At 37.0% G+C, this 26,311-nt stretch overlaps 1 protein-coding gene and 1 long non-coding RNA gene across 3 annotated transcripts in view; one reads left to right on the top strand and one right to left on the bottom strand.

Moving 5' to 3' along the window:
* LOC125183394 (uncharacterized) overlaps positions 1–26,311 on the top strand; it is a 134,873-nt gene that overhangs the window by 84,082 nt on the left and 24,480 nt on the right. The gene's annotated exons all lie outside the window — the stretch shown is intronic.
* Positions 18,442–26,311, bottom strand: part of HTR7 (5-hydroxytryptamine receptor 7) — a 44,497-nt gene continuing 36,627 nt past the window's right edge. The window contains exon 4 of one of the 2 annotated variants that reach the window (XR_010832992.1): positions 18,442–25,173. Coding sequence is in view for 1 of the 2 variants with exons in the window: in XM_013171299.3 (XP_013026753.2) it covers positions 25,137–25,173 (37 nt within the window). In the remaining variant the exon portion in view is untranslated. The remainder of the gene's footprint in view (positions 25,174–26,311) is intronic. The other variant, XM_013171299.3, reaches the window with a different exon arrangement.

Genomic DNA, 26,311 nt, shown 5'->3' with positions numbered 1-26,311 from the left:
AAAACAAATTACTTAGTTGCAGCCTTGTCATATTAACTTTGCTATTGTTAACAAACCATTCAGTCTAGTGATATGTGTAAAAAAAGAGAGGTAGGATTTAGAATCACACGTACTCAGAAGGAGAATGCTTGCTTAGGTGGTTAGACTTCATCTGAATTTCCCCAGAATGAGGGAGATGAAGTAAAGTTCAAAAGACTTGGTTCCTCTCAGGTTCAGCATTTCCTGGTTAAACACACAGCAAAAGAAGAACTGATGGTAGCCCTCCTTAAGCAGCCCAGTTTCATGCCCTGTACATTGGGAAAACAAAAGAGAAACCAACTGAAGCTTCTTTGCTGTGGATTTTTATGTAGCATGCAGGGCACCTTAAGTAAGAGGAGAGCTCTTTCTGTGTAGTGCTGATCAAAGATATCTTTTACTGTGTTCTCTGGCTATTTTTCTTTAACAAGTGCTTCTTGTGCATCCAAAAGACCCCTCTGATTCTGTAAGCGAAGTGTATTGAGGGCTGTATTCTATCTTCCTCATGGCACAAGGTTTTTTATATTCCATGTAGCTGACAAATGCTCAGCTAGGAATCCCCAGGACGTGTCTTGTTTCAATCACCAAACACAGAGGAACAATGCCTCCATAAACCTGGCCTGCTCAGGAGAAGAGCTGAAGACACCCAGCTATGTTACTGAAGGAGGTACCACTGCAACATTTGTGAATTCAAGTGTTTGAAGAAGCAGAAATCATCTTAAAGAATCATGGAGAAGAACAAAAGACAGCTCTTATTCCTTCTTTTTGGGCTTAGCATGTGTCATGTGTTGTCTTTGAATTTAGGGTACAGAAAGGAGTCGGGGGAATAAATGGAGCAGAGCTTGCTTGTGCTCCTGTGATTGATCAGTGATGGAGTTTTGCACTAACCTAGTCTGGAACTGTGCTAGCAAACCATGTAATTCTGCCTTTCTCTCTGTCCTCTGCTATGCTGAGAGGTTCCTAGGACATCAGAGTGTTGGGCCCTGGTTTCAGAATGAGCTGCTGGGAAAAAGGTGTAAAAGGGAAATCTTTGCATTTGTTGATTGTTGTAAAGTGTGTGATTGTTTTTCTTTTATTTTACCTATGATCTGCACTTCTTCCTCATATGGAATAAGCAGTAAGTTAATTACTTTTGCCTTTGTAACTTTCTCCCATGAGTCATTCTCTCTATTTTTGTATTTCTTTTCCAAGAGTATAATTATTTTGCAACTATTTTTTTTTCCAGCTGTATTGTTTTACATGTTTCATCCTAGCTTTGCCGTGTAGCCCTTAATGTATTAAACAAATGAATGCTCTAAGCATCACATCAAAGCTTGAGATGAGTACCTGACAAATTATTAACATTTAATTCCATGCATCTAAATAGGGATAGCCACATAATTCCCTGTCACTGGCTTTTCCACTACTCACAATTTTTACCTCCCAAAGCAGGGATTAAGAAAGTTGGCTGAACAGAGCAGGAGGGAACCAGCATTCATTGTGTATATAATTTCCCAGTAGTTTTATCTTTACCAGAAAAAAAATGGATGAGTTGTGAACACACATGCTCCTCTACTTGCAAAATCAAACCTGTAGCATGTTGCACACTTACAGTCCTAGTGGTGTAGCTTTATCAGGTGGAAGCCTGCAATGTCTTCTGCTCTGAGATACCATGTTTTGCCCATGGTAATCATGCTGCAGAAGGGCCAGATTGTGCCTGACAGTGCTTTCCAATCAAAAGAGACAGGATGGTTTAAAATAAAACCTAATATTCTTTTGAAAGTTGTGTCAACATCAGAATAGCAACAGTTGGACTGTTTCCATCTGTACTTATTTGTTTCTGGATTAATTTTAGATGTGCTACATATGGATTATGTATAAAATGCTGTTTTCCTGTTTCTGTTATAGCTGCAATGGGCTTCCCAGTAAGTGGTCTTCTGGGAATTTCATGGTCCAGCATGCAAACCTACTCTGACAGGTCTGCTAACCCTGGGAGCAGGAACGGAAGATGCATTAAAACCTAGAAAGTAACTATATGTTCATTGAACAAGGATATTCATGGTTCTAAAGCATCAATCGGCTGGGAACAGGGGGGACAGCCACCAGCACAGTCAGTCCCAGTTGGGTCCTCTGCTGTGCTTTGTCCAGAGCTGGATGTTGTCAGTGATGTGCTGGGCATCACTTCCTTCAGCTGGGGAGCTGAAATAATTAAATTGAGTTCCAGAATGTGATGAAGGTGAAAACAGCAAATCTAGTTTAATTTATTATACTTTACACCCATCTATATTCTGGTGGCTTTTCCATGGCAGTAGAAAAAAAAAACACTGATGGCTGCATGATAAAGACGTATCTTCTGGTAACTGTGGTCTAGTTTTCCTATGTGGAGCTCCTCATCTGCTGCTCAATTAAATAGTGATGCTAAATATCTTGCCATTTACACTGCCCAGTAATTACTTAATGACTGAAAAATACAGTCAAAATGGGAAACTAGAATTTTTTGTTTTCCTTTGATTGAAAAATTGGAAATCTTACTTCAAAAGAAAAGCACTTTTCACTGATAATGTTCCTAGAAAGTTGTATAAATGAAGCTAAAGGAAGCAGGCAATCTTCAAACTTGGGACCTTTTCTGGCACCACACCATCCTTGTAGAATATGCACTTGTGAAGTGTAAATACTACTGATTTTTTGAAAGCATTTAATTAAACTTTTTTTATGCACTGCTGGTTTTGTTTTTAAAATCAACCTTTAGTGAGTGTAAGAAGAACAGTTTCAAGTGGTTGGTTAATCAGTGGACTAACACTGGTGTTTAAAATCTCTGTGCTAAAGCTGCAGGGTCAGATTCTTTTCCTAATGCTGATAGTATGCTCTGTCCTTCTCTTAGGCACCAATATAATTTTGTGTGCTTGTTTTTTGTTTTACCATTCTCTGTTTCTGAACACAGAAGTAGAGAGCACTCAGAAAGGAGTTTGTCCTTAAAAAGATGCAGTATCCTTTGCTCCAGCTAATGCAACTCAGGCAATGGGTTTAGGGGGAGGATTTCTTTTTCCACTTCTTTACTCCAACGTGGAAAAAATGAAGGCTTATATTACTTTCTAAAAGATTAAATGATGCTTTCTGCCTCTGCTGCAGAACAATGACTGGAATGGAGAGCAGACCCCCGAATGGTATAATCACTGACTTTTCCTGGTGGAAGGGGGACGCAGCGGTTTGACTGTCACTGCCAGGACAGGCTACTTACAGTGGAGATGTGTGCTCTTTCCTATTTCTAATCCTTTGAATTAGTTATATTTTGGGGCCCTTTTCCAAACAAATCTGCAACCCTTGTGTCCCTTCAGCATCACATCTTTTGCAGTCAGGCCTTAGTTTTCCACTTCAGCTTGTCAGTATTCTGGCGCTGTCAATCAAAACTGGTATTTCAGCATAAATCTTCAGTATAGTGCAGAATAATTGCAAGCAAGAGTTAAATTTTAGTATGCCTGATAAAATTTTTATTCTGTGCAACTTTATCTCTGTGTCTAAACTTTGTATTTCAAATGTAAATTCTAATTAAATGTTGGAAAAGAGAACTTACAGCCTGCTTTGCAAGGTAACTATGCACTGAGCTGAATAACAATGAGAGGAGATAAACATTAAAGTAGTTTCTTCAGTTAGCAGTGCTTCCTATTAATGAATGCTAATGAGTCTCTTCAGACAGTAGCACCCACAGTTGCATTTATATGCGTTTTGAGCAAAGTACATATCAAAGTGAGAGTTATATTTCTAATGGCAGGTAGAATAGTAATATTTATTTTTCATTTGCCTTCTATAAGTTTTTAAAAGTGTTTTCTTCTATGGAGACTGTAAAGTTAGACCTGTGCCACCTCACAAATCCTTGGCTACTGCTCTTACACAACACAGGAGACCGCTTGCCCTGCTGTGCTCCATGGCAGCTTTATTAGGTGTGAGGGCTGTTTGCTCGTGTAAAGCTGTTGCAAGCTCAGACCCTACTGATTTGGGGTTATGCAGGATGAGAAAAAAATTTATGTATGAACTATATGGTACTAGTCGTACAAATATTTGGAGTAGCCAGTTGTCTGGCCAGAAATCCTAAGTACTCGTGTTTGCAGAATTAAATGTGTTTATAGTGTAATGCTGAATATATTTCTTACGCTACATTGCAAATGCTATAGTTTTATAGGTTGCATTCCTCATAACAAGAATGCCTGATATCATTTATTTCCCTACAAATGCTGATTACCATTTGGTTACATAAAGAATATTAGTGTATTTCTGGGAATACCCACTGTTTCTTGGATATTTGAGATTATACCAAAAGCATTAATCTAGACTGGCTAAAATATTATGCCCAGAAGTCCAGTTAGAGAAAGAATGTTGATTATGTAGGAGACCATGCCCTCAACTGTCTACTCAGTATGCTGAAGATTGTGACTTAGAAAAAGTAGAAACTATCTTATATAATTAGACTCTTTCAGGTAGAAAATCAGAAGTACAAATAGATGAAAAGTGAGCTAATGAAGATTAACAACTCTGTTCTTCCCCCACTTCTTTTTTCTGTCACATTAAAATTGTTTTCCCACCTCCTTGCTGATGCTCTACTCTCTTTCCTAGGATACTGTTGCTTAGGACACAAATTTACTCTCGTTGAAAGGCCATTGTATCAACCGCTGCACTGGGGCAGTGTGGTGAGTGTTTCAACACTATTTGACCATTGAAGGAGTATCACTACTATTTCTTAGTAAGTGGACACAGAGTCCCTGGGAAGAAAAGGAGATACTGTTTTTGCTGAGAATTGTTCACGGTTGTGCTCTAAGCTGCTCCTCGCATTCCCACAGGAGATCACTATAACAACCCCGTCTTCTAGTTAAGTAGTAAATGACTGTTTTTCATCTCCACAAAGTCTGTAGGTGAAGTAAGTATAAGAGACTGTCGGGATGTTTTTAAGGCAGCTCTTCTCAGGCAGAAAAAAAAATCAGGAGAAAAATGAATTTATGTGAAAGCATCCTAATGGTGAAGTTGATAGGTGGTCAAGAAAGACAAAGGATGCTGGCTTAGGGAACTCAATTACTTCTCGGATGACTTAGGTGATAGAAGGATTTAGTGGGCAAAGACTTGTAGGGGTGAAAGGGCAACCAGCACAGGGATGAAATGGATCTGTGAAAATTGTTTCAGAGTCATTGTTTTGAATAGAAAGAAAACAGTCACTAGGGTCGAGGTTTAACAAAAAGTAAGTTGCAGTAGTTTAAGTATAATATATCTTGGAGGTGTGGCTGGATTGATAGAAATAATAGTTCATTCATGAGAGATACCCAGGTAAAGAAACCAACAAAATCCAGGAAAAGTCACAAAGTTTAGAGGGATGGTTAAAGTTATGAATTAAGTGGAGGATAATTTAAAAAAAATTCCAAGACAATTATAATCAAGGATTTGTGACAACAGATTTTTTCCTCATCTGCAACGGTGCAGTTGGGTCACAAAATTCCCAAAGTTGATCATTCATGAAATATACTCTCATTAGCAGAAGAATTTTGTCTAAATCTGCACTTGTGACATATACAAATGAATTTACATCAAACATCTAAAGGCCTTTTGACTGAACTGATCACCTATCAGTGAAATGTTAAGACTGCTGTGAGAAGAGCAGACCGTAGTTTCCAAAAAATAAACAAACAAAAAGCAGTTTATCTGAAATATTTTAATGAAGGTTATTTAATTTCAACACATGCAAGCTGATTTCAAACGTATCTAATTGTGAAATATGTTTGGGAATGGGATGATAGTAATGCATCACCTTGTCACCTTGATTAGAAATTATTTCTCTACAGGAAAGCTTTCCTAGAAGAAAGCAAAAATCAGTTTCCCAGTTATGGTTATCACATCCTGACAGATAGCTCTATCAGTGCAAAGTAAGTTATGTCACTTGATTAGCAAAGCATAAGGAAGTACCGAGAGTACTATATTTTAATCTAACACAAAGATATGGATCATAATAGAAGCAGCAGGACTGATCCTGTTTCTGTTGGCATCCAGGTAGTGTGACATCTTTCAAATCATTAGAGCCCATCTTATGGAAGACGATAATCTGGCGTGTTTTATTTTACAGTAAGACTCAAATAGCACATACAATTAATAGCACATACAATTATATACTTGCACTCTTTATTGCATTTTGTGTGACCAGTATCCAGCCTCCTTTACCAGCAAAGAAACCTCTTGCATTCCCAAGGAACCCACATAATTTCATGTGCTTAACTTCATGGTCACTGCTGGTTACTAGCTTGATGGTCACTCCTGCCCAAATGAGCTGTAGGCTGCCAAAGTTTTAATCTGCATGCAAGAGAAGTTTTCTAGAAAAGCACCTGAATGGTGTTCCCTCTTGCTGAATACAGCTGGAAGGCACAGGACATTCTGGAGTGTTTGATGAGATCAGCGAAGCACCTTTTGCAGGTCAGCTGAATAGGGCAAGACGGAGAAGAGGAGGATTAGCTTTTAGATGTGATCTTAATATTAAAAAAAAAAAAAAACAACAAAACTTAATGTCTTCACCTGCGTGTGTTAACTCCTGTAGCAGTGTTATCTCTTAGAAATGCTGTTAATATCTGCATTTGCTTTTTACTGTAATGTGGTTTGACTTATGTTACATAAATACATTTGGCTTTTGAAATTTGGAAAAACCACAGCCACAAACTCTTAAACTTTTTGCATCTTAAGTTTTCTGAGGGGTTTTTAACAGCTTGCAGAGAGTGAAACCTTTCCTAACCAAAGGGAAATGAGACCCATATGTACTGTACCTTCTAAAATGAGAGCATGTATCTGCGTTTACCTGTGGATTGCATCCTACTTCTGATAGAATTTCATTCTCCTTTGCTTTTATGATTTCTTTTACATCTTCCTGTTTGTGTATCTATTACTTCCTAATATTCACAGAATATTCTAGACCTTTATCATTATCATGCTGTTAGAATTCAGGTATTTGACTGAGTTCACTTTTTTTTTTATATATTGTATTTTAAATTTTATATATTACTGGTGGTTAAACTATGTACAGGAATGTTGCACAGAAGTTTGAGTGAAAATCTTAACAGTTTAAATTGCAGAATGAAGTTTTTCTGGAGGTAACTGACATAATGCAAAAAAAAACAACCAACAACCAACCAAAAAAAAAAAACAGAGAAAGGTGCACCAGGGGAAAAAAATTATAAAAATAAACAAAAGTCCTTTTTTTAGAGATGCTTCCTAAAAGTCTACTGCGGTAGGGTCAAAGCTTGAAATGTATAACTAAGCTGGAGGTTATCTTCTTGCCCTGTCTCCCATCAATAACTCTGTTACAAGCATTCTAGATACCAAAAGTGCTTCTTTGACCAGAAACGGCTGCCTAGTTACTTTTTGCTGTGTTAATGCAGTCAGAAATCCACAGTTATGGTCTCACATACAAATGTTTTTATATTTATTTAAGCCTTTGAAATAAGACACTCAGAGAAAATATCAAACAAACAGAAGTTGTCTTAGATATAGCCATATTAATTCTCTTCTCTTTCCTCATTTGTCTAATAGGGCTTTGTTTCATCAAACCACTTGAGCTCCACTTAGTCTTATTGATTGCAGTGAGAATGACACATGATTAAATGCGTGCTTATATGCTTTGCTCGCTAATGAGGGAATTAAACATATGCTGGAATAGTTTACTGAAGAACGATATTCTTTGCCTCCCTCCTAAATATGGGAATGTGTGTGTGTACGATACATATATCATTCTTATATGTAATATATCATACACACACATGCGTGCACGCACAATACTACTCAGGTGATTAGCTGGTAGAACAATAAATGCTTTCAGAAATTTCCTAGGACCAAGTTGTCTCTGGACTGGAGTTCTGCCTCACCAGACCTTTGCAGCATGAGCCTTTTGCACTTTTATGAAATGATGCCTGCCATACCCTCTAGAGAGGACAGTCTCCTAAGGCTGCCTCTCTTGGTCAAGCCAAACAACAATACTGGATAAAAATTCAGAATACAGTTCTGTTGATCCATAGGTTTTCTGGCAGTTGGAATGGACTATAATAATGGTGCCAAACTTCACCATGTTTGATAAGGTAATTATTTCTCATCTCATCTTCAGGTAGGTTTATTTGAGGCCTAATACCTAGAGGTATTCAGTAGTCCTGAGAAAATGTAGACTTCTCTGGCAGGCCTGCTGATTTCATTTTGGGAAGAGCTGCAATTCTATTTCAGCTCCTCTCTTGCCTCTGTATCTCCAGGTTCCTAATACTCTGCATCAATATTCACACCTTTTACATCATTAATTTTGCCATCCTGGTTTCACTATGGGATTCTATTTTTCAGCCATGTTCACCTTAGTGTCTGGTCTCTTTTCAGTTCAACTTGCATTTGTCTCCTTCCTTCTATCATGAGTTATACTCTTCCATGCACACTCTTTAATTTCAGGCCTCATTTGCTTTATCCCCATTGATCAATCATATGTGGTACCTAAGGTACAAGCTATGGGATACATATTGCCATCCAAAGGCCCTATAGCATTCATAATCCAGGATTTATTATACCCTCTAGTCTACCCTATTAACTGAATTAAGTAAGGAAGAACATTTGATATTTGGTATTTAATACTGTGGATTCTCCTGCTCCATTTTACTCCAGGTATTGCTTATTTTTCAACAGTCATTCATAGTGAAGGGATCTGATGGATCTGTTCCACTAGGATTATATCCATGTGGACACAGAGTTGTTCCTTGGATTATATCCCCTTGGATATAATAGGCCTTGAAACAACAAAACATGGCTCAGTGTCTGAGGAGGGGGGTTAAAGCTGCCCAGGAGGAGCATTAGCTGTACGACTGTGGTGGGTGAGCACACTGGTGCAGCTTTATCATGGTGTCACTACGTGCCTTGCTGAGTGTGAACGCATCACTTTAGTTTTCATTGCTCAGTGTATTTATCATGAGCACCCTCACAATGAGCCATTTGATTCCACCCAGACCTTCCTTAAGAAAAGTTTTTCTGTAAACTGCTTGGTGTACTTATTGTTTGCAACCTCTATCTTTGCCTGCTTTTCCCAGTCTGCCACTTCTGCGCATCTAGCCACTCAGGATGCACTGCACTTGGACTGATGGTGAAGTTTGAATCGGGGATCGTCAGCACAAAAAGCCCCAAAATATGCGCTAAACTGAAGTACCAAAAGCCAAAGACACAACAAGCTCAATATAACAAAAGACGAATGAGGATTTTGTTAGTGTGACGGCATGCTAGAAAAGCATTTGATGTGGTCACAATTTTGGTCAAGAGAGCCCTTTATGACTTAAAACATAAAACAACAAAATTACTAATTATACTTAGAGGCTCCAGGGGGCCAATAATTTACCTGTAGATGTCATTATGTATGCTGACAGGAAATTTAAGTACCAGTTATTAATATTAGTTCTGCACCTTCAGTAACAAATCACAAATAGTTACCCTTGACTGAAAAATGGTTCCCTAATGTGATATAAAACACAGTGGAGTTAAGAAAACAACAAAAGCATGTGTTAGCAAAGTAGCCATTTCAAAAGGTGTTTTTCCAGAATGCTATTCATTCCCAAAGAGAATAATTATGTAGCTTGTAGACAATTCAATTTGGTGTCATCCTTCAAAATAGCTGATGTTATTGTTACATACCTACATTGAAGATACTGCTTTAGTACTGACAGAAGTTAGAAAGCTTAAGCAAATGCCCATTTTGTTCAGTCATGCAGAAAACTCTGGAACACAGTCTTATCAGTTTGTGTGGCTCTGTGTTGGAGTAATAGTGCAGAGTACTGAGGCAGGTTTTGATATGTCTCTGAATTTTCTGTGTTCTGGTAAATTATGTACAAATTCCACATTTTTTCTCCCAAATGGGGAGTTTTGGCCCCCAGCTACATGGGGGATGTTACACACAGACAACTGAGTTTAGATTTAATGTAAACCTCATTCACAGACTACTGATTCCTTCGCTAAATATAACTAAGTTAAATAGAGATAGTCTATAGTCAAATATATGACTCAGTTAAATAGATAACATCAAAGTGGCATTATTTTATGCTAGCTGTATGATGTGGGGAAAAAAAAAACCACAACACTATAGGGTGATCTGTCTTTTATCTTCAACAGACTATGAAGATCTTGTTCTGATGCTGTTGTATCCTAAACAATGCTTGAAACAGAGTGGCAGTGGAGCAAATCCTTTGCCTGAAACCTATAGTGTTAGGTAAGAACATGCAGTTACCTGATATGTTAATGTGGTAAATAAAATTTAAAAGAACATAAAAAGCAAGTTATTTAGACCAGATTACAAACTTAAAACTATGCTTCCCTTAAAACTAAATTACAATTGTATCAGTGACAGCCTGTGTTCCATGTTTACTGCCACTTTGCGTTACAGACGGCCAACTGGCTGATCAAGCTCAAGTCTTGAACTACAAATCTGACACCACAGTGTTTTTAATTGCCAGACCAGCTTCTGTTAAATATGGTCTCACAAGCAAATGCAGACAAAATGTTTTATTTTGAGTTTTCTAAGTTTAATTCACTGTAAAAACAAGGAAGTTTATTTTCCTTTTTAAGTCTGTGGATAAAGCATGTGAAGAGTTGTTACCTGTGAATTCTGAAATACTGAAGGACAGAGAGATCAGGAAAACGTTAATTCAGCTCATTAAATACAGGTCCCATTACCATAGATTAATAAATCACTTAGTTTTTGAAGTGCAAAGCACTTATAATCCATTCTCCTCTGTGTAACAAATCAATTATAAAAAGGTGGTATTTTTCTTCAAATTTATGAACTTTCAGTTTCCATTCCAAAGCAGTTTGACACACAACACTAGTTAAAACATTCTTAATCTTTAGGTCAGATCCATTAATCTATAAATAGGAGTGTCATTCACCTGTTCAAAACTTAAATTTTAAGACTGAGTACATGTGCATTAATTTATATAACTTCTTGAATATCTATGTTGTACCTTCTTGGTCAGCAAAGGCAAGCATGAAGTTTAAAGTAAAGGCTATGTTCATCTGCAAATCAATTCATACTAATAATTTCTTACTCTTGAGACTTAAATTATTGCTTTAGAAAAATGACAAAGTACAAATACAAAGACTAAAATTGGTATTTTAAAGGTTTTTGCTTTCTAATTTAAATCTTAATTAAATAGGTGTTTTAAAATAAAACAGTTTAATGGTATTGTGCAATCAGTAAAAATTGGTTTAATTGCCAAGTTTTAGAATCATTTTAAAGAGAAGGTGAACTTCCAAAATTATAATTTTTTGTGCTGAGTCATTCTCATGGCAGACAACAAGGATGTGTAGGAGGGGAATCATTTTTTCAGATTTTTTTTTTGAGACCTCTCATAGCCTGCATAATCTGGAACTTTCCAATGGCCGCTAATGTGATGTTCAGGATGTAAAGATGCAGTGAGTTTGTCCCTGTACTCAAGTATGCAGTCCACAGCATATTTTATCAGTCTCAGGCCAATCTCCTTGAACTATTTATGTGCTATGAAAATAATCATAATGAAAAAACTGTCTGCTCTGGTTATCTCTTCCTGTAAGAGGGAGAAAATGAATTCTGCAGCTTCTGTAAACAATGGCAGGAACAAGATTGCTTCATGGATCCTGTTGGATTCAAATTAGCCAGCTGGCAGACATGTTTGTATGGCACCAGCAACAGATACAGCTGTTTGTTTCTGCTATGGTCCACAGAGGGTTGATGCACTCCAATTTCTTTCAAAGCTTTTGCTAGCTAGGAAGCAATATTCTTTACTACAAATTAAAAAGATTCAGATATTTATCAAATGTCAGTTGGAGGACAGAGGTATCCATATGAGTTTGTATCATGAGTAATCCCAGGGTCATTTTCTCAAATAAATGCTTAATACTTCCCTGTGTTTTATCAGAACTAGTCAGTCTTTTCTACTATTTTGTTCAATGAACTACAGTTACAGACTGTAACTTGCAGATAAGAGTTTGAAACCTAAATGGAAAAAGGTGTATCTGTGTGAGCTGCAGTTTAGGAAACTGTAGCAGATAAAGAGAAATACGTCTTTGGAGCTCATTCAGATTATTTTTCTTCTAGGTATGCATTTTGCAACCTGCTGCATTGTTTAACCAGCTGTTTAGGTAGGTCAAGTCATGGAAATTGAGAAAATTTGATCTATTTACACTCTTTTGTAAGTGATGATATAAAAAACTAAACAATATTATTTCATCTTATCAATTATCTGGGACAGTTCTAAAGGGAGGATTTTAAAGGGTATAGTGTTCCTTTGTGGCAAAAGAATAATTTTGAATAACATTTTAAATCTTGCTTTGATATAAAAGCTTTTATGTTTAACAGTCTGAAGACTTTTTCACCCAGAAAACTCACACTGGAGCAGAAAAATAAGCAACCATCTTATAAAAGTGGCAGACAATTCTCAAGTTTTCAATATTTTATTTTGATATTTTTGGAGATGTTACCCAGACTTACCATGCCAAATCCAAGCTTATACTCTGTGAAGCATTAATATATGATGTGCAGCAGGTATTTTTCTAGCTTCAGTTATGCACTGTGAAAGCAATTATTGCCAGCTAAACTTATGTGGATAGCTAGGAGATGGGGATAAATTCACTAAGACAAATCCAAATATTGGAACTTACATCATTTCTGGTATGAGTTCCAACTGCTGAGCACTACGATGCAGAACGTTCTTCATAAGACCTCACTGAAGCAAGTAATATCACATCAGTATTAATGTAACAGCTGAGTAAGTGTCTATGGTCTAAAGCCCTCCCTTGAGGTGATATTTTTCAGGATATGCTCAATGCATATTCATAGCACATGCTCAGTTTTTCATTAATAGGCAAAATATCAGTCCTTTCTTATTAAAGTTTTGTGAAGTTGGAGCCATCACGTAAATGCCAGAGAACTTCACTTTTGCATTTTGAGAGTATATTTACGTATTGCAGGACAGTCTTTTTAGCATGCTGTGCTAAACAATCAGAACATGATTGTAATGTCTCAGCCCTCTCTAAGATGGACCTCCTCTCTGGGCTCCCCCTTTAGGTTTATCTGGCCTGCCTTCTTCCTTGATGACCGTGTATCTGCAGCAAATTTGCCTCCCACTCCAATCTGCCTTTTTTTTAGTTAGGAAATCTTCTTTCCTGTATTCTCATCAAGTGCATAGCACAAAGAGATCCTAGTCTTGTTGAGGTAAAATTGAATTAATAAATAATCTTAAGTTAGGTCATCTTTAAAAGAAATGTGTGGTTTCTTTTACATGGCAAATGTCAACTTTTGATCAAGGTAAAAGATACAGTAATTGAACTATAGTGGAAAGGAAGATGTCCCAGCTTACAGGCTCTTGCTTTATAGCAAGGCAGTAGGACTGGATGGGTATTTGGGTTGATCTGGAAACAAGGAAATTGAGAGCACAAAGAAAACAAGTAAAATATAGAAACAAATTTAGATAAAAGGTTTCCAGGAGAGTCCTAAAAGATAGAGTTGAGATTTTTGATAAGAAACGTCAATGTTTCACAGGGTTAGAAGAAAACCTTGTAAAAACACATTGAGAAAGATTGCAAAGGAGTGACCTGTTAAGGCAAAGGCAAATTTCTGACTGGAATAGATGCATTCATGTAAGGTGAAGTTATATGGGGAAAGGTATTTATTGTCAGCTGTTGGCATGCCCTGAGATGCAGAGTAATGTATTAAATAACAAATAGCTGCTGGTTACCTCAGCACAATTTTGCAGAAATTAATTTTCTCAGTTCTTGAGTAATCCATAATGGATCAAAACTTCTGTATCCAGCTGGTAATTTATATGAAGAGCTAGTGGACACATAACATTAAAGTCTTTGAAAAGTAAATATGAACTAGTTCATACAGTGAGATGAACACTGAATTTAAGGCTTTAGGCAACTGACTTAAATATACACAACAGATGATTTTGGCTTTCATCTTACATAAATTGGCTATATGCAAATAATTAGTAACACTGGGGATTTATCTTTTTTAGCATAACTCCAAAATGCATCATAACAAAGAAGTTACTACTGTTGCTAATAGAAACATGTCTTCAAATATATGAAAAATGAAAAATTGCAAATAAAGATTAAGTCACTCTCTGGTAAGTTACATTAATGAACATAATCATTTGCTGTAAAACAGCATTTTTAGCCCTATGCTAGTTGCACAATAGCTCTACATACTTAATAATTTTTACCACATCTTAGTTAATCCTCAGAGAGAACAGTATATGTTTTCTCTTAGTTAATTAAAGCTGGTAATATAATATCCATGACTTCATCCACATGTTTGTGCCAGCACACTGAAAATAGTTGTATCAAATCCAAAGTAGTGCTTAAGGCTTAACTTCTTAAGTTAATTTTTATGTCTGAAATGAAATGCCTATATTAGACACATAGGTTTCTTCTACGGAAAGAAGCGGGTGTCCAGGTTACTCAGAGTAGGGTCAGAAAGCAATAAAGCCCCCTTCAGCTAGCCAGTTTAATACTCTGTGCTACATGCTTAAGACTGCTTTTGGAACTGGGATATGCCTACTGTTTTGGGGGTTCATTCCTAGAGATGGCCTCCGTACTGTTTTCTTTCACAGATCTCAGTGAGGCTCTTTATTTACTTTGAAAGAGCAATTATATTCTGAGCATTTTATACAAAAAAAAATTCTCATTGTTTACAACGCTCACAAGAGACAGTCCTTACCTTAAATGTTCCTTACCTTGAGGGTCCTTACCCTAAGAGAGCTGTTCTTTAGCTGTTTATTGATAAAGACCCAATTTACCAAGATCTTCTGACTTGGTGTTGGAATGGTTTCCCCTGCTGCTCTGAAACTGATGCTCTTTTACAGGAATAACATTTGAGATCTGTGGGCCAAATAGAATCTCTAGAGGCTTGATTCTGCACGATGGGATGATGGAAAATCTGTCTGGGAAACAGTAAACTTAAGTCCTGGCTTCAGCTCCCAGAATTTTATCCACAACGTTGATTGCACATTTACAGTACATCCAGTGGGTAAAAACTCCTTAAGTATAAACAAATGTCTTAAATACTAGGATATGGAGTCAAGTATCCCTTCACTTCCATTTGCTTCAGTTAACATTGAACTACTTTCTGCAAAGTGCCTTCAGTGGAAGGGACAGACAATGTTTCTGTCACTCTGTATGGCCTGGTGGCTGGAGTGCTCAGAGAGTAGGAGGTGTGGGTTTGATGTGGGTCTTGAAGCCAAATTTTCCTGTGCTGAATAAGTGCTCTGACCACCTTATAAGACACATACATACTACAGCTGTCACAACCGTTTCTAAAAGAAGGTGACCAGATCTGCATCGGGTAGTGCTCATTGGATTGGTGTGTTGGGCAAAGGTTGGTTTGTCCATACTGTCTGTCTCTGGCTCTGCAGCCCTCTGGCTCATGAGGAGACCTGCTTGACTTGCAAGAACTTACAGCTAAACAGGGAAGTGGCTGCTCAGAGACATCCACGCTGTGGTGGCAGCCAAGTGGGGCTTTTTGAGCACGGTTCTAGAAATATTTCTTTCAATCCCACAAAACTTTTCCTTTAGGTTAAGTTTTGATGGAGATACCCTATTCCCACTCAAGAATTACTGTCTACTGGTGATACGTGTGGCAAAAAATAGAGCTTGTTTTCACTTTGTTCTCCCTGTAATTGCAAAGAAAGCTTTTCTGTTTGTAGGTCTTGCTGGTTTGAAACAGGTAGCAACTATTCTGCTGTTTCTCTCTGCCTTCTCCTTGCCCTTGCTGTCATTTCCAACAAACTGATCACTTTCCTTGTCTTAATCTTCATAACATTTCAGATGAGAGGTAAGCTTATAGTTGGAGTTTTTGCTCCAATGATTCATCTATAAATCATGATAATGAATAAAATAATTTTATTTAGCTAATTGCTACCCCGTTGTAAGTTGTTATTAAAATTTAGTTTCCTACCAGCAATTACTCCTCAGAAATCATATTTTATTCATTCTGTAAATCTACTGTGTCATTCATAGTGCTATTATACCTGTGACATTGTAATGGCAAGAGTGAAAATCAAATCAACATTCTGCTGACAGAATAAGAGCAGTAAATGTCAAACTAATGAATATAGAGTGGGCATATGCAAATGGCCTAGGAGAGCAGAGAGGTTCTTGGCATTTCTCATTTTAAGCATATATCAAGCTAAGTTTCATCATGTGAAAGAAGCTTATGCGGTTCATCTGCCCTGTCTATAACTTCATATAAAATGATTTTGAGAAGGGCTTCATATTCTTGCTAAAAATTAAGTGATGATTAATAGATGTCTAGCCTGGCAAGAATAAATAAAGGGCTGGGATAACACAAGGATTCCTTTCTATTAAATGGTATAACAGCTGAACTCACAAGGATTGGAACTGGAAAGAAGAGGCTTTGGGGCTCTGCTCCATTCTGTCCAGCTAACTCATCAGAGGGACCTGGATCAGTCCTTTAGCAGGGGACTTTTCTCCCATAAGAGAGTGTTAATTACAACCTGGTGCTCCCTGGAAAGAACATTTGCTGACCTGACTTTGGCGAGTGAGTCTGTAGGTCTTACTGAACTGTCACTCCCTGGGGTACCAGTGAGTCCGTGTTTTGGGGCAGACGTGCCCTGTGCCGTGCTCCAGTGCTGACTGGAGCAGAAGGTGTATTGGCATGTAGTAGAGGAACAGAAGATATGTTGTAGTGCTGCAGGAACAGTGAGTGGGGGGTGGAAACTTGCGCTCGAGTCTTCTAGTACACATGCTTGTACAACTGGATTCAGGTACAGGGCAATATCCCTAGACAGAGCGTAGGTATAATCTGCATGTTTGTATTTCATTTGTTCTGGAATATTGAATACGTATCTTGACTTTTCAAATACTTATTTCACTGACTTTTCTCTGATGTTATTTCCCTTAGTAGTTTCTGTTGCATTTGTGTCTTTCAAATTTTGTGAAGCTGGTAATTGAAACTTCAAGGTATATGTTTTGCTCATGACTCAAATGGCTACACATAAGAATGATATTTTGAGAGCAGTTTCAAAACACCCTGTCTTCTAAAAATCTCTTTTCTGATATGCTGCAAAAAGTAATCACAGGGCTGTCTCATTTATTGGTTTATTTTGATTCCACTGGAAATCACCTCTGATAATTTGAGTAAATACCCAACTTAGATATGTGGTATTCTTAACAAAAGAATTTGGGTAGGTAGTCAGCAGTAAGAGGAGACATTGGTACAACAGGGGGAAAGGGATGAAAATACTTGCATGAGCAAAACAAATATTATGAAAAGTTGGAATATTGTTCTCTGTAGATTTCCTGAGATGAATGCCTTTTGTGCAATGAATAGGACATCAGAGGCGTAATTCAGATGTCAAGTATGTACTGTAAAGATTTGGCTTTCCTAAAGGACATTTAGGTTGAGATGCATTTCCTAGCCCTGGGCCCTTCAAATTATCACTATCAGTAAAAACTCTGAAAGTGTAAATTATTGAACAAAAATTTTGAAGAAAAAAGGCAAAATATACAGTATTTATATATGCATCTCTGCAAGGAAACTAACAAAATGAGTGTGAATGAAAATGAGATACAAATATTATAAAATAGATATTTGTAGATTGAAATTAATTTGACTACACTAGCAAAGGTCCTTGCATTTTTAAAAGAAATGTTAGGTTATTAATTTTTAATAAACAAGACCATTTCCTAGACAATAAGTTCTATGACTTCTTTAAATAGAACTGGAAGGAAATCCAAATCCATATTTATAATGAATAACATTTTTAAAAAGTTTATTCAATAAATTAGTCAAAATATCTTTTGTGGTCTGAGCAATTTTCTCTTGACTGGAACACAGCTAATACTCGGGTGTTTGCAGTGAAGACCTGACTAGGAGGATTTGGTTGAGTGGCAGAGGACAGAGACAGCAATATAATACAAAGGATAAGAGCAGGATCAGACAGGGAGATGGAAGAAGGAAAAAGGAAGGAAGACTTTAGCAAGATAGGGATGGGAGATTTTTTGCCTCTTTTTTTTTTTTCTCTTTTTCTTTTCCTTTCCAAGATGGCTTATATATTTTAACAGGATTTAAAAGAAGATTGTAAGAGAGGAGATGAGAAAGATGTGGACACCACTGAAGTATGACATGCAAGGTGGGCAGGACAAGGAACACAGGTGAAATGAAAAGTAACACCAATGTAGCAAGGAGAGGAACGGGAGAAATGAACAGAGGAAGAAGGAAATAGGTATCAGCTGAATTTCCTACCCTTCCCTTACAAGGCTTGAGTAGACGAAGGCAGCTTTTGCTGTGACAAATCGACCTGCTCAACAGGGCCTGAGACAGTGTTCCTCACAGTAGTGCCTGCGCTGAACAAACAACCTGTTCCTCAGGAGATTCACTCAAATATCCTTGTTCTCATTATTTCAGTTCAGTGCTATCTAACAAGTGTAGGTATGTCTCTTTAACATTTGTTTTGGTATGGTAAGGATTTAAAGTGTGTTGAGCTGAAAAAAACAGACATTTTTTGTAGATGACAATGTCTTCCATGAATCTAAATTAAAATCACTTAAAGAAATGGATTCTCTATTTTCTGCAGCAGTAATTCAAAGAAAGCACGACACAGGGATTAGTATTCAGTAGACTTCTTATTTTATTGTATAAAAGTAATTACCTTTTAAATACTATCCAAATTAACATTTTAATATCCCTCTGGGCCTTTACATTTTAGAAGCATAATATAACTCGGTACCTAATACAAAGGAACCCTATTTCCTCTTCTACTAAATTAGTCTCCTGTATAAATTTGAATCATTTTCAGAGTAAGCAGCAGTAATTCATTTTTTTCACCCGAATAAGACTTGCATTAGAACCGAAGATATTCAACATTTTCATCAGAGGCCACTTACAATTTGAGGAGCTTAATTTCTTTGTATCTGTATTTCTTGGTAAGGTATTTGTGGAAAACAGTCTCTTATGTTAACAGTCTTCTTATTATATTACATTTCATAAGGGAAAAATACATGACTTAAAATGTACAGAGTTGCAGCTCAATTCTGTGGTGACTTTTGCATATTAAAAGCCCCAACTAACTAAAGTAATATATAAAATTCAATTTTGTGTGTTAAATATCTGACTTTTCATATTATACATAGATATGTTTTTTTCATACTTTCACATAACCTTTTCAGCAGTGCATCTTCTGATAATGAGAACTTTCCTCTTTTGTCATTGTGTTTATTTCATATTCAAGTCTGAAGTAAATTAATCACTTTGTCATATAAATAAAACCAGATAATTTAACAAGAACTTTAAACTAGAATCAGTTGGTAACAGCTAGGAAAAGGTTTTATATTTGTCAAGGACAGATCAACCTAGCCAAAAAAAAGAAAAATATATGAAAGAAGTCAAGGAGAGATATAGTAAGGGTACGGTAAGCTTTTGAAGTAGTTTCCTGGCTCACAATCAAATATCTGTTGACCCTGAGAATAGACCTGGAGAGCAAGACGTGCTGGGGTCGTAGTGAAAGATCAAGTGATTTGCTACTTACAGGGTAGTCATGCAACTGAAATGTCAATTAAAAAGAATATGGAGGCATTCAGGAAGGATAGGCAGGGCAAAAAGGGACATTGCCGTGTGTTTCAAGAAGGTAGACCCTTCTTGAGATGCAAAACAACTTTTGCTGGTTACAGGTAATGGCTAAAGGGGAGAAAGAAGTTGGTGGCAATCAAGCCACCAAGGCAGCAGGGTGAGGTGGTTGGGGCTCTCTGTGGGCAGCTGCATCCACTGAAGCCCTGGGCTTGGTAGTGGTAGATTTTTCCTGATCAAACATTGCTTGGAAAGGAGGGCTTCAAGACACAGATTGTCTAGATCTTTTCTGAAAAACACAGGTGAGATCCTTGACAGAAGACAAGGAATGCAGCTGAACAGGAGGCTCTTCTAGACTGGACTCTAACAAGGAGGGACTGCTCATGAACACCAAGGCTAAACAAGCAACTGCTTTAAAGCTGTAATTAAAACTGCTGCTGCTATAAATTATAGCTAGACCAAACCTGTATCTGGGGGTTGGCAGAATGGAAAACATGCATAAAATCAACCATAGAGGTTTCCCTTGACCTATGCTTCTTGTACCTCAGGCACAACAGCTCAGGCCTTGTCACTGGGGACGTTTAATTTTTACTGCCTGCGCTCTGCCCATGGGGAAATCCCGTGTAAGAACACTTTAAAATAATATTTTTTTTATTCCCTAAAGATCTTCCATAAGTGTTTCCTTGTTTCTTTTCCATGTGTAAAATCCCATCTCTCTGAAATCCAAGATTTCCTTCAGTAAGGCCCAGCTAGCTCTCCAAGACCAACATCTTTCAGCTATGGTGTGAAGGCAGTTTCCCGAAATGGCGTTGGTTTACATGAGCTGTTTTCTTCAGCACCTCACTAGTCCTGGTGTAGTCCTCTCAGCCTCGCTGGTCTGGAACAGTAGTGCTTCTCAGCAGTAAAAATTTTCTCCACAGCCATGGGAATTACTAAATATCAGACCTTACTTTTATGATGATCTAGAACAGATGTTTTAGGTTGAAAATACATTTAAAGTTCCATCTCCTAAAATTGTATTTGTGTGATTCAAGATGCCAGAGGATCCTGATGTTAAAGAGACAGTCTACTAAAATAGTTGTGCCAATATGCATATATACATATATATAAATATTAACACAATATACAGTACTTTTTGTTTGCTCTTTAAAAGCAGGAGGCTGAAAATTGTCTAATTTCAAAGAATTTTGAAAAACATTTGGGTGGGGCACGGAACGTTGCAATGTGCATTTAGATAAATTAGAGAGCTGTGTATGTTTGCATACAGGGTAAAAAGTTGACTGATTGTGAAACATCAGGTTGCAAAACTGGGTTGCAAACTCAGCCATGGATAAGTTTTTGCAAGAAAATGCAAAAATTTGCAAAATATGTATTTTTCAGGTATTTGTAAAATGTGCGAGGTCTGCAAATTATTGACCACAAAGTGGGCACCATCTACTTAGTAAGCAAAATTACTTCAGAGAAGCCGTATTGATTTTAGAGTTGCAAGATGCATATTGAGGAAGTTTATAAATAAATTAATCCTATCATTTTTCAGTGCAGGTAAACATAACTCTATAAATATGAGTCTTTATTTAGACAAAATAATTAAAAGAGATGTATGAGATTAATATTGTAGATGCCTTCAGATTTTGAGACAATGCAGAGTTAAAAATAATAATAAAATAACTTTGAGGAGTTTAAGGGGTTCAACTGCTAGTTAGGAGACTTTGTCTACCTGCTTCATTCCTCTTAAATTTTGCTTATGTTCTTTTTGGTCATAATTTTCCAGAGCAACCATTGGCCTATGTAGACATATAGCCATGACAACTGGGACTACTTGGTGCATTCAGGCAGCTGTAGGTCTTGTGCTGAAACAATGAAAAACCTAACTAGCTGCCTCTTGTTAAGCAGATTCTGCTGAGAATTAGAGGCAGTCAGTCCTGGCTTAATCTGGGATAGTGATAACCTCTCAAAAATATTCAAGTATGGTAACAGTGCTGATAACTACTTCAGAGAAGAAAGAGAGTGTTGTAGGAAGGAACAAATAGATTAACAAGAAATGGATATTGGAGGACTAGCTACTCAGGAGACTTAGCTTATCTGAGAGGCAAGAGAATATAAACAATAATGAGGCCTAAAAGATTCTCTGGGGTTAGATTACAATAGTTATATTCCCGTGCTCTTTAAAACTAATTAGTCTGTACTTTTCCCTATCTATACATTTCCCCTGTACGTACTAATGATGTAATATTTCTGGCCCAGTAGGAAGCAGTCATATTATCGTGTTTTCTCTGAGCATAATGCATACAGCTGAGTGTATTCCTCCTTTTTGTGAGGACAGTTGCATCTTGAAAGAAAAGAAAAGAACTCTAACTGCTATAACATGATTCTTTCACTTAGTGATGATGTGCTACAGAAACCTCATATATTAGATTTAAAAGGTATCTAGAGCTGAAGCTAGAAAAATACAGTATTGATATAGAAAAGGCGTAAAGTGTTTTTTTTATTTTATTTTCCTAGCATTGTCAATTTGTAAATTCTTATTTGTCTAAATAATCTTAAGACTTGAAGATTCTTCTATGCAATTTTTGTTTTTCTTTGAAGAAATTACTTCCTCATTTGGAAAGCTGGGGTGAGCCCCAGCTCACATTTTATTTGTTAAAATTGACAAATTTGATAAGTACCAGAAGACAGCTTTATGACTATCACATCGCAGGACAAGTTTCGTGACAGAGCTAGAAAAGCATCTTCTGTAGATCCAGAACTGAGTCTGAGCCTTCTTTTCAGCTCTGTTCAGTCTGTTAGATTTATAGCTGGAGACTTGGATTATCTCAGTGTAAGGCAGGTGCGTGTACTGCATTTGTACTACTGGTTACAGAAAGTGTTGAAAGCTAAACTCATTATCCCTATAGATAATCTAATGTCTTGACTTCTTTTGATCAGCCCTACTTTTCTAACATTCTGAAATATTGCACACTTGACTCACTACTCTTGAATACATTCTTATCCTTGAGTGACTCTCCTAGTTACTGTGTGGGTTTGTGCGTTGGTTTGAGAGAGGTGACAGACCTGACAGTTACAGTAGGAAAAAATGAGGTTCATCTTGTATGACAAAGTATCAGCACTTTGTAGTGTTCTTTTGTGATTACCTGTCTGAAAACTCTTAGATGAAAAATTCTTTATGGAGAAAAAAATAAATAAAAAATCAGACCATAACTTTATAGGTCCATAATACCACAACTTATTCTAAGATACTCATCTTTTTTTTTTTAATGATTCTGGGAATTTAATAGATATTAAAAGATACAGATGCTTCTTAGATGATAATATATTTACTTTCTTCTTTACAAGAGGCAGTATGATTCTAAAATACAAGGGATGGATGTGTCTTGTTATATGTATATATTTACAGACTTTTTTTATTGTCCTGCTTAAGGATCTACCTTCTCCCTATCCCATTAAGTCCAGCTACAATATTTTTTTTAGCCAGCGTAACTCTGACTTCAGCTTGGTTTCTTTGAATATATTCTCAAGTAATTCAATCAGAACTGGTCCATTAGTCATTGACAATAACTGTCCCATTTCCTGCTAAATACCTTGGGCTAACCAAGTAAAAAACATTGCTTTTTCATTCCCTTTAGGAAATAAATTATAAGACTCATTTCAAATGCAGAGTTCACAGTGGTTAGTTTTATCGATGAAGTAATGAAAATAGTTTTGCTGACCTAGTGCTGAAACTATGCTACTCTGGTGTGCTCTCGTGTAATTACAAGAACTGGTTTGGGGTGTCAGCATAGTGAGCTCTCTGTCCCAGGTTTTACATAGGCTTAATACTGAATGAATTGCTTTCCGTATTTAGCTCTTACTCAGAAGTAATGAAGTGACATTTGCTGGTTTTCACAGTTTCTTCTTATCCAGATAACTATTATGGACTTGTATATTAATGAAAAGAACAAAAATCAAAGCTGTAATGGCATGTATGGCCATAGAAGTATAGAACAGCTTGGGTTGGAAGGGACCTTAAAGATCACCTAGTTCCAACTCCTTTGCCGTGTGCAGGGATGCCACCCATTAGATCAGGTTGTTCAGGGCCTCGTCCAACCTGGTCTTGAACACTTCCAGGGATGGGGTAAGTCAGTGGATGACTTACTGGAGCTGTTTTGGTTGAACTGCAAGTAAAAGATTAAATTGCCAGAAATAATACAGCTGTGAAATTAAGCTGAGAGCTCATACAGATGCAACTTTAAAGAAGAGAGCCTTTAGGAACGATGTGTCCCACTGTACAGTGAATTATGTAACCCCACGTAACTTAGAAATTCTGAGGGAAAATGAATATGAGGAGCTCAAAAAAAAAAAAAGTTATATTTAAAGATTCGTTGAATCAGTTTTCCATGGGACAGATGTTCATTAACACTTGCCTATTTATTTTTGTCAATTCAGAGGGTTTTATTTTAGCTGTAAAATAAACATACACAGAGATGTAAACTCATTTTGTTCTGTTGCTCCATGTTCTGTGCCTGGATAGAGGCAGATGCATTGACTGTTCATTTTGTAGCAATAGAGAAAACGTCGCTTATATCATCTATCTGGGACCCTGGATTCCAGAATGAATATTTAAAGAGACATGTTTAAAAAAAAAAAAAGGAAAAAAATAACAGGCTTCATAATTGTCAGTCTCATCTAGCTAGCCAGTAAGACAAAAAGCAAAGTGCTATGGAAATTCTCCAGACTTTTTTTATATAATTGAAATAACTATAACAATTATGTTTTTATTCTATAATTTGGCAGATCACAAAAATTGCATTAAAACGAAGCAATCCCATTTGTAAATTAACCATGGTGTAATGTGTTTGTTCTAATTCTGTCCTTTAACTTTTGCCACTGTGTAACTGAAGGCAGCTTTTCTCCTTAGCAGATAGGAACTAGACCAACAAGCCGTGTTCACCTTACCAAGTAAACAGACATTCATGTATTACGATGGAACACTTTTACAAAAATCAGTCCTTTATTGTTGCCTCTGTGGATCCTGTTCCAGGTGCAGAGAATCTCTTTAACACAGGCCTTAAAAGCATCCACAGACCTACCATGTGCTTGAAAATACCTTTTTGTAGTACAACAAAATACATTCGATATCACTGGTGATCCCTGAATATTAAAACCGAAGTTAGGATCAACAAGCATGGTAAACATAAATGAATCTTTTCTACATCATTTAATGCAGTGGAAATCTGCCCAGCACTTTGTCTTTGAATTTTAGTCGCATTTCTTTCCCACCCCATGTGCCAAACTTTTATTGCTGAAATGATTTGGCTTTCTCAGGCAGAAAACGATTTTCACTTTTATATAGCAGCACTTTTCTCCATAACAAACAAGATGTGACTACTTCCAATAGAAATGTATTTAATGTAATGTATTGAGCTCATTGAGTATTTTTAGTGCATTCCTATCAAAAGAAGATGAAGTACGTTTCGGAAATCTATCCATTTCTTCAGAAGCCAACTTTTCATTTTCCTTCTTCCAGTTCTGGCTTGGCTTTTTTTCTGGCTGCTTTCATGCAGGTCATGAGTCAGGACTCTTTTTCCCTGGAGAAATCAGAACTTCTCCTGTTTTCAAAAAAAAAGTGGATGAATTAGATGGGAAATGTCCTGGAGCAACTAAAAGTCCTGATCCAGATGCCACTGAAATAAATGGAAACATTTCTTAAGAGAAAATTGGCTAACAAGACAATTCTCAGAGGTCCAGTACAAAGGAGGAAGCTAGGGGAAAGTGGAGGATTTTGGTGTTTTTTCTGTCCTTTGTAATCCTCTTGTTTTGGGTTACTGTGAGAACTGAGGAAGTTCCCATTTTACACAGTTTGGTGGCAGAAACCCCAAATGGCTTGCTGCAACAGCATCAGAAAATGCAGCTCTTTCCTCTGTGAGCCCCTCACCTGACCCAGCCTCCCTAACCCTGGTTGCAGCACAGACCTGCATGGTATCACTGCTCGTGGATACCTCACACACTAGAGCATTAATGAAGATTTCTTCCCCAGTTTCATAAAATCATCTATAGACAAGTAGTTACTGCAAAAACTTTGCAGAGAATATTCTTCTTAGCTGTCATGCTATTGTACTTTGTCCTCCCTATAACACTGTACAGTCTGTAATTAGGGCCAATTCCTGCCTCTCTTCTCGAGTTTGGTGAGGGGAAGAGCCAATCCCTATACATTACTAAGGCTGAAATTTTGTAACAAGCATTTGTAAGATTGCAAGATTTAGGGGGCACCCTAATGCAGTTCCATCCGTCTGTAGTGTACAGCAAGGTACTTTTTTTGTCTTGTTATAGCCTCCCTGTTGAAACCATTGGATTATTCACATCAGCAAATGTATTGGGAATAGGCATTTTACAGACAAACCTGCCTTTTCACTCATTATCTTGTTACATGAAAACATATCATGGAAAAAAGTATCCAAATTAGAGGGAGGCAGGCAGGTAGGTAGGTAGGAACTTCTGAGAACTAACCAGGTAATTATTTCCAATTTTAACCCTAGTCATATAGGAAATTAAGGACTTTTTGAAACATTAAATTTAGCTAGTTATAGGTGTTTTTAAAATCAAAAATAAAATCCAAAATAAAATTCTGGACTTTAATGACATTTTCTAAGGCAAATTATATGGCTTTTTATTTTCTGTTCATGTACCGTGTTCATTGGATGAATAAATTTTAAGAAAATGCATGGACAAAAGACAATGAGTTAGTTC

The sequence above is a fragment of the Anser cygnoides genome, chromosome 7 (genome assembly GCF_040182565.1).
Source record: "Anser cygnoides isolate HZ-2024a breed goose chromosome 7, Taihu_goose_T2T_genome, whole genome shotgun sequence".
In the NCBI taxonomy this organism is placed as follows: Eukaryota; Metazoa; Chordata; class Aves; order Anseriformes; family Anatidae; genus Anser; species Anser cygnoides.
This window is presented reverse-complemented; position numbering and strand designations above follow the sequence as displayed.